Raw genomic sequence first — 15,512 nt, forward strand, 5'->3', positions numbered from 1 at the left:
AGTTTTTAGAGTGGATATTTACGTCGTGTAATAAAAGTGAAATTAAAATAATTTATTTGTAGAAAATTAATTAATTTTAATAAATAATCATGTCGTTAGCTGATGAATTGTTGGCTGATCTCGAGGAAGATGAAGAAAAATTCAAACCAGATCCAGATATGGATTATGTTCCTGATGTTTTGCAGACACATACTCCTATGGAACAAGGTTAGGTTTTATTTTTATAAAAAAATTAATTAATAATAATTATAAATAAAAATTTATAATAATAATTAAGAGACTGAATTTTTTGGATTTTATTTAACAAAGTAATTAAAAAAAAAATAGTTTTTTTTTTTTTTTTTTTATTTTTGCTTGTAAAATTTTTTATGAAAATTATTATTTTTAATAAAAAAAAAATTGTCACATGTAAAAAACATGAAAAATTATAAGTGCAATTTTTTAGAAATATTTTTTTAGTTGTAATTTAATTAATAAAAAAAATCCAAAATTTTCAGTGTCATAAAAATAATTATTATTATAATTTATTTAATAATAAAAATTCAAAATTTTGAATAAATTAAAAATATAAAATTATAAAATTTCAGATATAAAAGTAAATTCCGTCCGAGAACTAGCAAAACTCTTGGACTCTCCAGACCTGCAAAATATAATAATCCAAATAGACAAATACAGCAAGCTGCCTCGTAAATCCTCGGACATAATCGGGCCAGTAGAATCCGACGCGGAGTACCAATTGATAGTCGGAGCCAACAACATGGCAGTGTCAATCGACGACGAGATAGCGACGATCCACCGGTTCGTGCGAGACAAGTACTCTAAAAGGTTCCCGGAACTGGAATCTCTGGTGGTAGGCCCGCTGGAGTACGTAAAGACAGTCCGAGAGCTGGGCAATGACCTGGACAGGACCAAAAACAACGAGAACCTCCAGCAGTTCCTGACCCAGGCGACGATCATGGTGGTCTCGGTGACAGCCTCGACGACGCAGGGCCAGCTGCTGACCGAGGAGGAGAAGGACGCGATCTGCGAGGCCTGCGACATGGCTCTGGCGCTGAACAACTGCAAGCTGAAGATCTACGAGTACGTCGAGAGCAGAATGGCTTTCATCGCCCCGAATTTGTCGGTGATAGTCGGAGCCTCCACTGCTGCTAAAATCATGGGAGTCGCCGGAGGTCTCACTAAACTCTCCAAGATGCCCTCGTGCAATCTACTGGTCCTCGGGGCTCAGAAGACTACGCTCTCGGGGTTTTCCCAGACCACGGCGCTCCCTCACACCGGGTTCATTTTTTACTCAGAAATTGTCCAAGAAGCCCCGCCGGAGCTCAGGAGAAAGGCCGCGAGGCTAGTTGCGTCCAAAAGCATGCTCGCCGCTAGGGTCGATGCTTCTCACGAGAGCACTGACGGACACATTGGTCAGGCCTTTCGTGACGAGATTGAGAAGAAGCTCGACAAATTGCAGGAACCGCCGCCGGTTAAATTTATCAAGCCTCTTCCCAAGCCCATCGATCCTGGCCGGAAGAAGAGGGGTGGAAAGCGTGTCAGGAAGATGAAGGAGCGATATGCTACTACTGAATTCAGGAAACATGCTAATAGAATGAATTTCGCTGATGTGAGTTATTTATTATTTAAAAATATTTATTAAAAAATTAATTCATAATTTTTATTTAAAAAATTGCATGCTCAATTTTTAATAAAAAATTTAAATAATAATAAATAAAATTTTTTATAAAACTTCTTAAAAAAATTAATAAAAATAAATTTTCCAGATTGAAAGCGACGCATACCAAGAAGACCTTGGCTACAGCCGTGGTACAATCGGCAAAGCCGGAACCGGAAGAATAAGACTGCCCCAAATCGACGAGAAAACCAAAGTCCGTATTTCCAAAACCCTGCAAAAGAATCTCCAAAAGCAGCAGCAGTGGGGCGGCAGCACTACTGTAAAAAAACAAGTCTCAGGAACGGCGTCCAGCGTGGCGTTCACTCCGCTCCAGGGCCTGGAGATCGTGAACCCGCAGGCTGCGGAGAAAAAAGTAAATGAGGCGAACGCAAAATATTTCTCAAACACCGCCGGTTTTTTGAATGTCAAAAAATCGTAGATTTAAATATTGCCACTTAAGTAAATAAAAAGAAAATAAATCTAAGAATTAATAATTAATATTTTTTTATTTTATCTTTTTTGAATATTCTTTACAGGAAGTCTGAATTTGACTAGTTAAGTAAATAAATTATAATTAAAAAAAAGAAGAAAATGAAAGATAGTATTACGATGACATCAGGTGTGTACTATACCTCAAATGAAATAAAACAAGTTGGTATAAAAGGAGCGTGGCGAGATAGAGAGGAAAGGTGTGAGGAGTAAGAAGTAAGAGGTAAGAGGAATGAACAGAAAGAATGGGGCAACTTTTAGTTCAACTTATGCTATAACATAACACTTAAACGTGTATAGTAGTATCCTTCGGTTCGTTAACGCTAGTACCGGTGATATTTTATTACACATGTGTTACGTGGCAAATTATTTTAAATTAATTAATTATTAATAAATTAATTAATAATTAATAGAAGTACTTCTGCGTAAACATGGACAGTCACGATGATTTGAAAGCTGATTGGGGTACTTTGTGCCAGGAATGTCCCGAATGTTGGTCTACCGCTGGTGAGTTATTTTATTTTATTTTATTCATTTTATTTGATCAATATAAATAGCCTTAACAATTTAAAGTAGGACGAATATGTGATATTTATTCTTTGCATATTTATTTAAGAGGTTTGACCAATACCCGAGGTATTGACAATTGCCCGATTTCGCTGCTTATTTACATATTTATTGGAAACAGCACAAACTTTTATTATAAAGTATGTTTACTTTTTATCAAAGCCAGTTTCAGAATTTCTTAGCATCTTAATTTACTAACAAGAAATTCTGGTTATTTTCTATGTTTATTTGATTGTAAACACGTGGAAAGAGATGCGTCGAAAGTTCCCATTCGGGTCCCATTAATGCGGTCTAATTGCCTTTATGAATGCAGACTTAAAGATTGTGGATATGTTTATGCATACTTTCCTTACTCTATTTTATTTACCGGGATATGTTAGTATTTGTATTTTATTATGGAAGATATATTAATTATAATTGTGAATGTTGTGAGAAGATTTTTTTGGAGCTGGTAATAGAGAAGTATAAAAGATAATTTATTTATTAGATTGCAATTTATTAAGACTGGAGTATTTAATTACGTTTATGTAATTAAGTATGGTGATTTAGTTCTCGTGTCAATAAACTTTAATTTTTTTAATTGAAGGGATTTTATTTTTAGGTTTGAAGAATTTGGATTTTAATCAAAGAAGAAATGAATTTTTTTTTTGTGAAGAAATTTTTAAAAAATAAAAAGAAGAAAAAATTGTAAAATTTTATTTTAGAATAAAAATTCCTTTTTTTTTTATTTTTATTCAAAGAAGAAATAAAATTTTTTTTTATGAAGAAATTTGTGAAAATTCAAGAGAAGAAATCAATTAGAACAAAAATTAATTTAATTTTGATTATTATTCAAAGAAGAAATAAATTTCATACTAATTTTTGGTAAAAATTAAGAATAATTTAATTTAACGAAGAAATGATTTTTTTTTTATGAAGAAATTTTGAAATTAAAAATAGAAAAGAAGAAAAAAAATTAATTTCATTAAAAGAAGAAATAATTTTCAAGCTCTAACGTTTGATAAAAATAATAAATTATTTTTATAAATGCCCAAAAAAATTTTATTACAAAAAAACAATCAACAAAGTAATTTAAAAAAAAAAAAAAAAATCATAAAAAAAAAACCAGCAAACAATTTTTTGTCAACTAACGTCTAGATCAAAGTCCAAAAATTAGCATACAGACTTCCATTACCATTGTCTTCTCGATAACAGCATGTTATCTAAATCTCAACTTCGATATCACATCAATAAACTCAAAAGGCCCGTACAGTGGCGCTCTCTAATTTAGAATGTCTCGATAAGTTTTATTTATCGTGGTCTATCGAGCAAGGTCGTCACTGGCATGCAATATCACTCAGTGACGGAACAAAAAGCGGCGGCTTATGTAAAAACGCAATTATTAAATTCTCAGGCATTTAAATAATCAGTATTCTTCGAGTTGTGCCCGAAGAAAACGTAAAAGTGACCGCTTTGCTGTGAAGAAACTCCATTGAGCGTTAAAAAAAAATTTTAAAATTTCTTCCTAAGTGTATTAATTAATTAAATAATTATTTATAAAATAAAATATTAAGTGCGATTATTATATTGAATATAAACAATGAAAACTAAAAATAATCGCGCAGACGCATCATACGCTGACACTTTATTGATCGGGAAAAGTCAAGTAACAGCGCAATGTACAAAATGAACTGGGGCGTCGTAAGTGCGTTTAGTTTCTGACATTTAAACGCTCACTTGTATTATTTAACTAAAAAAAACTAACAATAGTAAAGTAAATATATTTTTAACAATACTAAGATTAATTACACTTATTGCAGTTGACGTATAATATTTATTAAAGTGCTAGTGACATTGAGTAATTACTCCGGAGTGAAAAAACATCTCAAGAATTATTGAACTTCAATTTTAAGATCCGGTGACCACCTGGCAGCGTTTGTTAAACTTTATTAAATATTTAATGCCATAAAAAAATCTAAAATAATATTTTTAGAGGCTATGGAAGCTGGTTGGCCTCAAGCGAGTGCCGGAGCTCAAACAGACTGAGGATAAATAATGAAACCAAGTGAAAGTAGTCTTCGTGACGGAAAGCGGAGCACATATTGAAATATTTTAATCATTCAGGGATTAAAGCTTGATTTAAAATAAAAAAAATTTTTAAAAACCTTTGGCTGAACCTGAAGCGTCAGGTGGTGCACCGGGGTCACGGTTCATGAGCACATTTAGCTCTGTTGCATGTGATAGCGCTCGATAGAACAGGCCTAAAAGCTACAATGAGTCTCACGGCGGCGGCGGTCAATATTCAAAGTCTCGACGACGAGGAAGCCGATCACAACATGCTCCAGGGTAAATTTCACTCGTTATTATTTATTTATTTATTTATGTCAGATTGCTGTTATTAGTTTTAAGTTATAAGTTATAAGTAATGGATTTACTGCTTCAAGCTTCTATCGAGATACTCTAGTTTTATTGATAAGATAATGTAATGTCGATTATTTTATTTTTTATCGGTTAATCGGCATTTATGTAAGAATTTTATTGCGGTTTACTTTTTTATGCTAATAGAATTTTTTTCTAATTATTTTAGTAAATTTTTTAGACATTAAAATGGTAAAATTACATTTTTTTAATAAAATAAAAAATTAATTTTTTTTAACAGGTTATAGGCCCAGTAAATTTTTTTTATTTATTTAATTTACTTCTTTAAAGACTTAAAAATGGTAAAATTAATTTTTTTAATTAAAATAAAAATTTAACTTTATTTTTAATAGGTTATGGGCCCAATTTATGATTTTTTTTTTATAATTTATTTAATTAACTTTTTTAACGATTTAAAATACTAAAATTAAATTTTTTTAATTAAAAAAAAAAACTTAAAATAAAAAATTAATTTTTTTAACAGGTTATGGGCCCAGTTGATGATTTTCTATAAAACAATTTATAATTTTTATGAAAAATAAGTTTCTAATTTCTCTTAAAAATAAAAATATTGATAATAATTCAAAGTTATAAAGCCAACGGGGGTTCTAGTTTCATTTTAATTGAAACAATATCAATTTCCCTTTTACGGAACTAAAAGTTATTGATACAGACTATCAATAGGTTTATATAATATAAAACCAATATAATAGACTAGTTAGAGCTAGTCAATAATAATACTCCCGCTTCAGAGGTCACTATTTTTATTAATATATGCATTTCTAAAACTCTTTCTTGTAATTAATGACCCGGTATTAATAATTGCATCGTATTTCAACATGACAATTAACGTTTATTTATATTTTTATTTCGTAATCAATTATTTATATTATTGCAACATCTAATGTATATTATTTATACACCTCTTTAATTATGTTAGGTATTAATCACATTCTGGAGAAATTACTAACGAGGTATTACTTCAGTAAAAATTTTTTTTCGATCAGAACAATAATAAGTTTTCTTCATATTAATTTTTTATACAAAAATTTATTTGTTATTTTAAAATAATTTAAATTTAATAAAAAATTATTAACTGAGCCCATAACCTTTTTTAAAAAAAATTTAATTTATTTTTTATTTTATTGAAAGAAGAAATAATTTTTAAACAATTATTTTTGGTAAAAATTATAAATAATTCTTCTAGACATTATTTTATTTAATAAAAAAATTATTACTGCATAAAAATGTAAACAGCGCCACCTACAAGCAAACAATGTGAAATATTTATTGTATTTCGACCCTAACCTAATTTAGAACAAAGATTTTTTCAGAAAAACAATTATTTTGATGATAAAAACGTTAAAAAAATTTCTAACAAATTGTCTGAGTTTATTTCTGAATTAAATGAATCAATAAATTGATCAAACAAAGACGTATATGCATATCAAGAATATCCATTACAATAAATAGAAGTATATAGTATATATAACGAGTAACCTGAGAAGACAGTACGATAAATAGTAAATGAACTGTCGCTCAATTTATTTAATTAAACAACAGAAGAAAACATTGAGTGACTTTAGAAAGTATTCCCATTATATTGTTATTATTTTAACTTGACACGAGGATAATTATCATCTGGACCTTAACCTTCTGATAATTATTATCATTAAAGTATTATCCGTTTGTCTACAAATACTTTATTCGGTAAATACTAAATAACTTCACCAGTAATGGTAATGATAGTTATTTTATTATTATTACTAATGATATTCTACGATAATTATAATAATATAAAATGACTGGTAACTAAAAACTGACCGGAGAAAAGCGAGTCCTACTTTACGGATAGTATGATGTACGATTGATACAATCAACATACAGACACTCTTCCTCTATCCCCTTGTGAGTTACTTCATCAATATGGTTTCATTCAAGTGTCTCCTTCATGTCTAGCATTGTCTGAAGAAATACAACAGCTTTAAACGATAACAAATATCATTCCGGCTCATTGTTCATTGTCTAAAAGAACAGTCTATTCATAAAAATTATAAACAATATTTATGATTGTGCCTTTTTATCAGTTATCATTTTATTGATTTATGCAGTTGGACTTTTAATCTGATGAGAAAAATTTTTTTAATTAAAAATTAAAGATATTAAAATTGAGTATGCAATTTTTTTTAATAAAAACTTTTTATTAATTATTTAAAAATTAATTTTGCTTTATTAAATTGCACTGTATTTTCTTAAATATTGACTTTTTTAAAGATATAAGCTCATCTTGAAGTTACACTCATCAAGAGCTTTCATTTGAGTACCCACATGCATTTTTGATATATTTTTCATATATATATATATATATATATATATATAATATATAAAATATATGAAAAATTGATGTGGGTACTCTAATGAAAGGTCTTGATGAGTGTAATGTCGGGGTGAACTTATTTCTTTAAAAATGTCAATAGTTGACAAGATGGGTCATTTATTAATTATTGATATTTTTAAAGATGTAAGCTCATCCTGAAGTTACACTCATCAAAAGCTTTTATTTGAGTACCCACATGCATTTTTGATATATTTTTCATATATACATATATATGATATATATATAAATATATAAAATATATGAAAAATTGATGTGGGTACTCAAATGAAAGGTCTTGATGAGTATAATATCGGGATGAGCTTATATCTTTAAAAATATCAATATTTCTCAAGATTCAAGGTAATTTAATAACGATTAAATTTGAAAAAATAATTTTTACTACAGAATTAAAATAAAATAAAATAATAGAAATTAAAATTAACCTCAATATGCCGAAGATTAAGATAAGAGGTCGGCAGTTCGAGTCCCAGTTGCGGTATTTTGTTAATTTGCAACTATTTAAATTATCTTTCCATAATTCATGAGTTCTTCAACTAGAAACAATGGAAAAAAAAGCATCAAGAGTCGGAATAACTGTGAAAAGAGTAAATTATTTAAAAATTAATTCAGACCTGGCTTGTGAAGGTGTAACATGACAAAAATAATTAAATCTACTAGAAAAATGTCTAAATAGTACAAAAAAGTTTTCTATAAACGATATTTAGCTTCAGCGACCTGGATATGCATGCCATACAACATAATATGTACTGCGATTATTTTTAGTGACTAATTACTCGATTGCACGGATTTTTCAATGCTCTCATGCACTTTCACACCTTTCTTATTGAGTTATCACTTTTTTTCTTCCAACACAAAGTTATCTGCTAATTGATAACTCGAGCTCACGCCGGAAGACTCTGAAAAAAATTAAATTAATGCACTAAGTGATAAGTTTGAATCTTATGAACTAAGGAAACAGTATATATGCTCGATTTCTACCTCTATCGGTTATCAAACATAAAAAGAATAATACTTTCTCTTCGAAAATCTAATCAATATGTACATATTGTTACTTTAAATTACATATTTAAATTTAAGTAATTAATCGCTAATTAATTAAAATATTTCTTCGTTTCTATCAATTGGTATCTGATCTAAATTTTATTATTCACAATCCTTCATTCTTTGACTTTAAATTTTTAATAAATTAATTTTTATATTAATCACTTAAAAAGATCCTTAAAAAAATAATTAAAAAAATTTTTTAATCTTTAAATAATTTTTCTAATCCTTAAAAAAAATTAAATCCTCAATTAAAAATCTTTAAATAAAAAAATTAATTCATTATCTGCATAGTGATTGCAGATTGCTAATATAATAAATAGAAATTGAACAAATAATATATAATTTGTTACATTGTATGTGTTTAAATAAGCCGTTAATTGATAAAACATATTTATATCTTGAAAATATTAAACCGGGATTCCGAGCGGTGATTTCTTATCTCCATGATTGACTTAAATCTGATTTACAAACTTATCTCGACTGTAATTACATGATTAGCGGTTAATTAATTGGTAAAAATATTTAACAAAAAAAAATGAAATTAGTATCAAGAGTTACAAAATGAAATCTAGTAATAATATAATAAATATTAAAAGTATTACAGCAAGCGTAGGATGGAATTCACATACGCCTGTGAATTAAAATAAATAATTGTTATAATAACAATAATTATAATACGAATGTAATATAAGGCAAAACAGGAGCAGTGACATGAGTTTATAATAGACAAGACAAGATCTCATGAGTTTATTATACACATTTCACTTTCCCGTTCACATATATGTTTATATATTTATACAATAAACATGAATTTATTTAAATTCCTCAAGTAACATTATTAATATATTCAGGAATTTAAATAAAAATAATTTTTTTTTTTGCTACCTTGTAATTATATTACATTCAATTGGGATTATTATTTTAAAAACTTTTCTCATCTTTTAATTCGAATTATTTCCGGCGGATGTACAAGGCCATTGTTTTTGCAAAAACAAAATCTCATTATTGTTCTGGTTAAAGTCTGTGACGCTCCGAATAAATAGTCTGAAAATAATAAAATAAATATTAAGTTTATTTTTTTACACTAATTTTGCTATCGGGTTGATTTATATTTAATTAGGATTTATATTTAGAATGCAGTACTGTACGTACATATAATACCTTCCAAATAACGGGACCATCGGCGGTATTATTATTATGTGTTTATAAATATACAAGTAATGATTAAGGTATGTCTACTGTATGGTACGTTATATATTATATATTGTATACTGTATACTGTAAATACCTCACGATAACTGACTCCTGGCCGTGCCCTATTCGTGCCTGGGATGCCGATCCCAAGGTATATAATATATCCTTTACTTTGCAAACGACGCCTTGGGACTTTTATAGTATATATTCTTTTATTACTGCATATATGTACTTATATTTTTATTTTTTAAACTACCTGGAACGTAAACCACTCCAGGAGTTTAATTATATCTGTGCACTAGGTCAATAATCCGTTCAATTCATTTTTTTTTTCAATTATTATTGCTTTTTTTTTAATCTATTAGTTTTATAATTGAATTTTGTTATTATTATCATTATTATTTTTAAATTGCACTGTACTTTCTTAAATATTGACGTTTTTAAAAATATAAGCTCATCCCGAAGTTACACTTATCAAGAGCTTTCATTTGAGTACCCACATGCATTTTTTATATATTTTTCATATATACATATATATAATATATATAAATATATAAAATATATGAAAAATTGATGTGGGTACTCAAATGAAAGGTCTCGATGAGTGCAATGTCAGGGTGAGCTTAGATATTTAAAAATATCAATATTTCACAAGATCCAAGGTCATTTTTTATTCTTAATTATTGACATTTTTAAAGATATAAGCTCATCCTGATGTTACACTCATCAAGAGCTTTCATTTGAGTACCCACATCAATTTTTCATATATTTCATATATTTACATATATTATATATATATATAATATATGAGATATAATATATATAAGATGAGTGTAACATCGGGATTTAAAATAAAATAGGGTGTTAATAATTGGTCCCTTTATCTTAATTGCGAAGAGTCGAGAAAAAAAAATAACTTTCACCGTTTATTGGAAGGATTAACGCCGGAATCAATAATCAATGCGGTTATTTAAATAACACTCGACTAGATAATCTAATTGTTACAGTTATGTAGATCGGTTTTGATAGAATCTACAAATAGATCGCGTGATCGCAAGGCGTGATTGATCTGTAGAGAAATCTTTCTTCATGGAAGCATCACAGATAGAAATTACGCATCGATCGTAACAAGACGACGATCATCGTACTGGATACCCACTTTTACCGCGAAAGTATTGTTGGTATGGGTTTTACGGATTATTTGATAAATATTGTTATTATTATTATTAGTGGGTTTGATATTGTAATTTACTATTAGCTTCTTTCTAATGTGATTATAATTGCATATAATTAACATTCGATAGAGAAATTATTATCGTTTTATTCGTTATTAATATTTATTATTTTTTATTATGATTTCTAGTAGTTATGCTACTGGTATAGTAAGGACGTTTCAGAGATTATGTCCCTGGAGATTTTAGTAACAATGTGTAAGATTTTTTATATATTGTTGTGATAAATAACAGTTTATTAGGTGATGTAATGAAAATTTATATGATATACTGCGTCAATGTTGTTGATTGCACGGAACACTGCCAATTTTATGTAATATTTTGCAATCGTTATGATAAATTACTTGAAAAATATTTCATATTTAAATTATGTAAAATATTAACTTTTTTTTTTTTTTTTAAATATCCGGTGTTAATTTTTTAAATTAAATTTTTTTTTTATTAAAAAAAAATTATTATTTATGGTGATTTTATATTGAAATTTTTATTTATTTATTTTTTTTTTTTTTTTTTTAGAAAGCAATTGATTAGAAAATTCTTTTAGAGAAATTTTTTCTTAAATATTAAATTTAATTTTGTCTATTTAAATTAAATTATTATTTTTATTTAGCTAAAAAAATTTAATTCTTTATGTAGAAAAAAAAATAATTGGACAAAAAATTTTTTGATTTTTTTTTTTGAATAATTTAATTAAAACAAAAAAAATTTTTTTTTAATTTTTTTGTAATAATTTTTTCACTTAAATATAATAGGTACTACAATATTTATAATTTAATTCATGAAATTATTATTTTAAAAAGAATATTAATTAAAAAAAAATTATTACCAAATACAGTGTCAATAATTGATGCCTTTACATTATAAATTCTTTACTCTGGATCTAAAAAACAATAAATTGCATTGTTAATTCTGTTGACACCTCCCGCAGATCGGGAAGATATACCGCCAGCGAAAGTACTTCCTGTTGTACTTTGATTTTTAAAAATAATACATTACACGGTGTCTTAACTTTTGGTCTTCTTCATACAAACCATTAAATTTCTCATTTTTTCCCATCCTCTTGAAAATTTTTTATAAAACTCTCATTTTGTACAAAATTAAATATCATTAATTTTATTTCTTCTTTTGGGCGTTTTCTTCTTTTATGTGCATTAATAATAATGCACCTTGGTTTTGTAATGACAGACTTGATAACAGTGTTAATTTACATTTTAACAAGAGAATAAGGGAGTCACGACAATCCAACACGCCGTGTCACGTTTCCATCGTGATGATTTTATTTATTCGCTGAATTATATTCACAAACCGTGAAGATTTTATTTTTTCTTCGTCTGAAACACAGTTGTAACTTTAGTTGTCAATTGTTACAAAGAAATTTAAAACGAGGAAGTCAAAGTACGGTTATAAATATTGTGGTTTTATATTAAATATATATATATATATTGTTTGCTTATACATACTTTTTATATATTTTATCCTCTATCTTGTGATAACTGATGACGAGGCTCAATTTATAAACTTTATTAATTTTTTACTCCCCTTTTTTTTATTTTGCGCATCAATGTTATTGACCGTTTCTTCTTTTTATGACTTTTGACTGATTTTTCAGCGAAGAAATTGATTTTGACAAATTAAAAAAATTGCAGTTGTTCTTTTTTTAAATATTTAAAGGTGCATTAATTTATAAATTAAATACAATAAAATAAAATAAAAAAAATTTTTTAAAAATGGACTTACAGTTTTTGAAGTTTTTTACACGTGCAAATTTTTTAAAAATTTTTCTTGTAGTGATTTTTTCAATAAAAAAAAAAATCTAAAAATTGTTTTTTTTAATAAAAATTTTTTTGATTAATTTTTTTATAACATAAAAATAAAAAAATGTTTTAATTAATTTTGACAAATAAAAATTGAAAAAAATAATTTTTAAAAATAAAAAGAAACTCTCAAAAACTATAAATTATAAATATTTTCAAAAGAATATTTAAAAGTCCTTCAATTAAAAAAAATTAAAAAATTTCAAATTCTAAAAAGAAAAATTTTTTTTCTAAAAGAACTCTTCATAAATTTTTTTATTCCAAGCAGTAAAACCCCGACGAAGTCATAAATAATTACCAAGGTTTACTTCCAAAAATTAAAATTGCCGAACAGGTTTATTTAAAATTCACAAATCTCTAAGACTGGTCCACTGACGTCTTCTGCCCCCCGCACTTGCTCGGCATAAAGAAGTAAGCAAATAAAATTATCCACGGTCATAGTAATGGCTCACCAAACTTACCCACTTTAAGGATTAAGGTTTTACAAATAGAAAAAATCCGTCTGGGAAAAATTACAAGATAATTTTTCATTCTAGCGACTGAGATTTGACTTCACTTAAAACCCCCATGGGCTCCGGCGTATTTTTTAAGGGTAAATATTGACTTGTAAAATAAAATGAGAAGTTAGGTCCGCTACTTAGCCTTCGAGTAAGAAAATTTCACTTACCTGACAAATGAGTAAGAACATTTTTCCTCAGAATAATTACACCCAGCTATGAATATGACAATGCACTTGCGTGAGGATAATACGTGAGTACTTGAAAAAATATTCTCATTTAATATACATCAATAAGACGTAATCTTTTGTTATTCAATCGGTAAGTCCTTTGATATTTATTTTTTTCTTCTTTTAAATTACTGAAGAAAAAAAACCTGCAATTAAAGGAATTACCGGCGTAATAACACCAGACAAATTAATCACTGTTATTATCAATAGACACCGTGACTTGATTTGCCAATAGTATTTTTAAATAGGACAACTGTCAATTTTTTTATATTAATTTAATTTAGTAAAACTAGCAACCTTGCAGTCACTGTGATTAATTATTGATATTTTCAAAAATGTAAGCTCATCCCGATGTTACACTCATCAAGAGCTTTCATTTGAATACTCACATGCATTTTTGATATATTTTTCATATATACATATATATAATATATATAAATATATAAAATATATGAAAAATTGATGTGGGTATTCAAATGAAAGGTCGCGATGAGTGCAACATCGGGATGAGCTTTTTTCTTTAAAAATGTCAATAGTTCACAAGATACAAGGTCATTTCTTAATTATTGATATTTTTCTTATTCTCTTAATAATATAAATTATAAAAAAATTTTTAATATCAGTTAACTTAAATATCTTTTATCTAAAATATTCACACCTAGTTTTTAAATCTTAACCTTTATTAAAAATACCATAAAATTCATTAATAAATTTCTCTATATGACATTTCATCAATTTTTAACCTAAGAATTAATTTGCATAACTTTCTCTTCAATATAATATTATTGAATGTATATACTAAGATGCTGCTTAATATTCAAATGCAAATTGAAATTTATATTACATTGATTTCTACAATAAAACATTTTATTTTTGCTGATAGTTCAGTGTTTATAATAACAATAATTAATTACATAATTTTGCAATTTAATTATGACATTAAAATTTGCATTTGACAATTTTTTAATTTTTTTTTAACAAAAAAATTAATTAAAAAAAATTTTTTTTTTGCCATAATTTAATTGTTAAAAAAATTATTAATTATTGTAAATCTACTTAGCATTAATAATAAACATGTAACAATTGAAACCTTGAAAAAAAAAATGCATTTTTAGGAAGATAGATTACAAAAGTAACTCTAAGAGATTATAATGATGATTTATAAGAATTTAAACGGGTATAATCCACATAAAACTAGGATAAATATACATGAAGCTGAGTTAAATAAATTTCACCCCAGGCACGTGTCGAATTGGTTCCAATTATCCGCGGGGTCAATCCACCTCCAGAGATTGGAACTACTCTCTAGCGCTTTGGGTGAAAGTGCAACAATGCAGAAAGTGCAGATGACTGGACTGTTTTACAAATATTTTCATTTTTTATTCTAATAATATAACTGTTTTTTAACAGTTCGTAACCTTTCTTGATTATTATCTGATTTGTAAAGTTTATATTAAGACATTAATCGTAATCATTTTCTCCTTTGTAAATAATAGTTCGCATGCAGTCGTAGTCGGAATATCTGCTTTATTTTTTTTTTTTTTAATAATTAATATTAAATATTTTTAACTGACAGTAATTTTTTTTCAATTTTTTAATCTGCAAAAAAATTTATTAGCTTGCGAATTTTTTTGCTCAAATTAAAAAGATGAATTTTTAAAAATAATTTCTTGATAAAATTAAATAAATTTTTATTTTCTGTAAAAATTTTCTCTTTGTTCTCATCAATTGTAGAATAATAGAGTGATGGTATGGTATACATATGTACATAAATATATTTTCTTTTCCCGATTAATAAATTATGCTTTCTATCCCACGCGAGGACATACGGGACCCCGTTTACTCTTCGAGTATGTTCTTACACTGTACAATCGCATCCGCGTTACTTGAACGTGACTATTATACACTGTGGTGTATGGTGTATGATAATAACAACAATAACATAATAATATTATCCACTATAAATACACCAGTTACCTTTATACTTTTCTCC

At 27.1% G+C, this 15,512-nt stretch overlaps 2 protein-coding genes across 4 annotated transcripts in view; both read left to right on the forward strand.

Annotated features, from left to right (window-relative positions):
• On the forward strand, positions 1 to 2,331 carry Prp31 (pre-mRNA processing factor 31). Of its 2 annotated transcripts, XM_074250107.1 has the most exons (4): positions 1 to 207; positions 588 to 1,609; positions 1,767 to 2,116; positions 2,194 to 2,331. In XM_074250107.1, exons 1-3 carry the CDS (start codon positions 90 to 92, stop codon positions 2,094 to 2,096), a joined length of 1,470 nt encoding a protein of 489 aa, XP_074106208.1. In that variant the 5' UTR covers positions 1 to 89; the 3' UTR covers positions 2,097 to 2,116; positions 2,194 to 2,331. The 2 variants fall into 2 exon arrangements, with proteins under 2 accessions (XP_074106208.1, XP_074106207.1); XM_074250106.1 differs by lacking the exon at positions 2,194 to 2,331 and having other exon boundaries at positions 1,767 to 2,158.
• Positions 2,250 to 15,512, forward strand: part of Centrocortin (cerebellar degeneration-related protein 2-like) — a 23,561-nt gene continuing 10,298 nt past the window's right edge. Inside the window, exons 1-2 of one of the 2 annotated variants that reach the window (XM_074250087.1) lie at positions 2,250 to 2,369; positions 2,560 to 2,653. In XM_074250087.1, the coding sequence (XP_074106188.1) occupies positions 2,578 to 2,653 (76 nt within the window). In that variant the 5' untranslated portion in view covers positions 2,250 to 2,369; positions 2,560 to 2,577. Of the gene's footprint in view, positions 2,370 to 2,559; positions 2,654 to 4,070; positions 5,039 to 15,512 lie in introns of those variants that run through there. The other variant, XM_074250088.1, reaches the window with a different exon arrangement.

Source organism: Cotesia typhae, unplaced genomic scaffold (genome assembly GCF_013202065.1).
Source record: "Cotesia typhae breed Kobodo isofemale line unplaced genomic scaffold, CoteBio_Ctyphae contig_50, whole genome shotgun sequence".
In the NCBI taxonomy this organism is placed as follows: domain Eukaryota; kingdom Metazoa; phylum Arthropoda; class Insecta; order Hymenoptera; family Braconidae; genus Cotesia; species Cotesia typhae.

Coding starts and splice junctions, on each gene's coding strand:
- Prp31 (XM_074250107.1), top strand. CDS start 90: ATGTCGTTAGCTGATGAATTGTTGGCTGATCTCGAGGAAGATGAAGAA. Junction 208..587: donor ACATACTCCTATGGAACAAG/GTTAGGTTTTAT, acceptor ATAAAATTTCAG/ATATAAAAGTAAATTCCGTC. Junction 1,610..1,766: donor ATAGAATGAATTTCGCTGAT/GTGAGTTATTTA, acceptor TAAATTTTCCAG/ATTGAAAGCGACGCATACCA.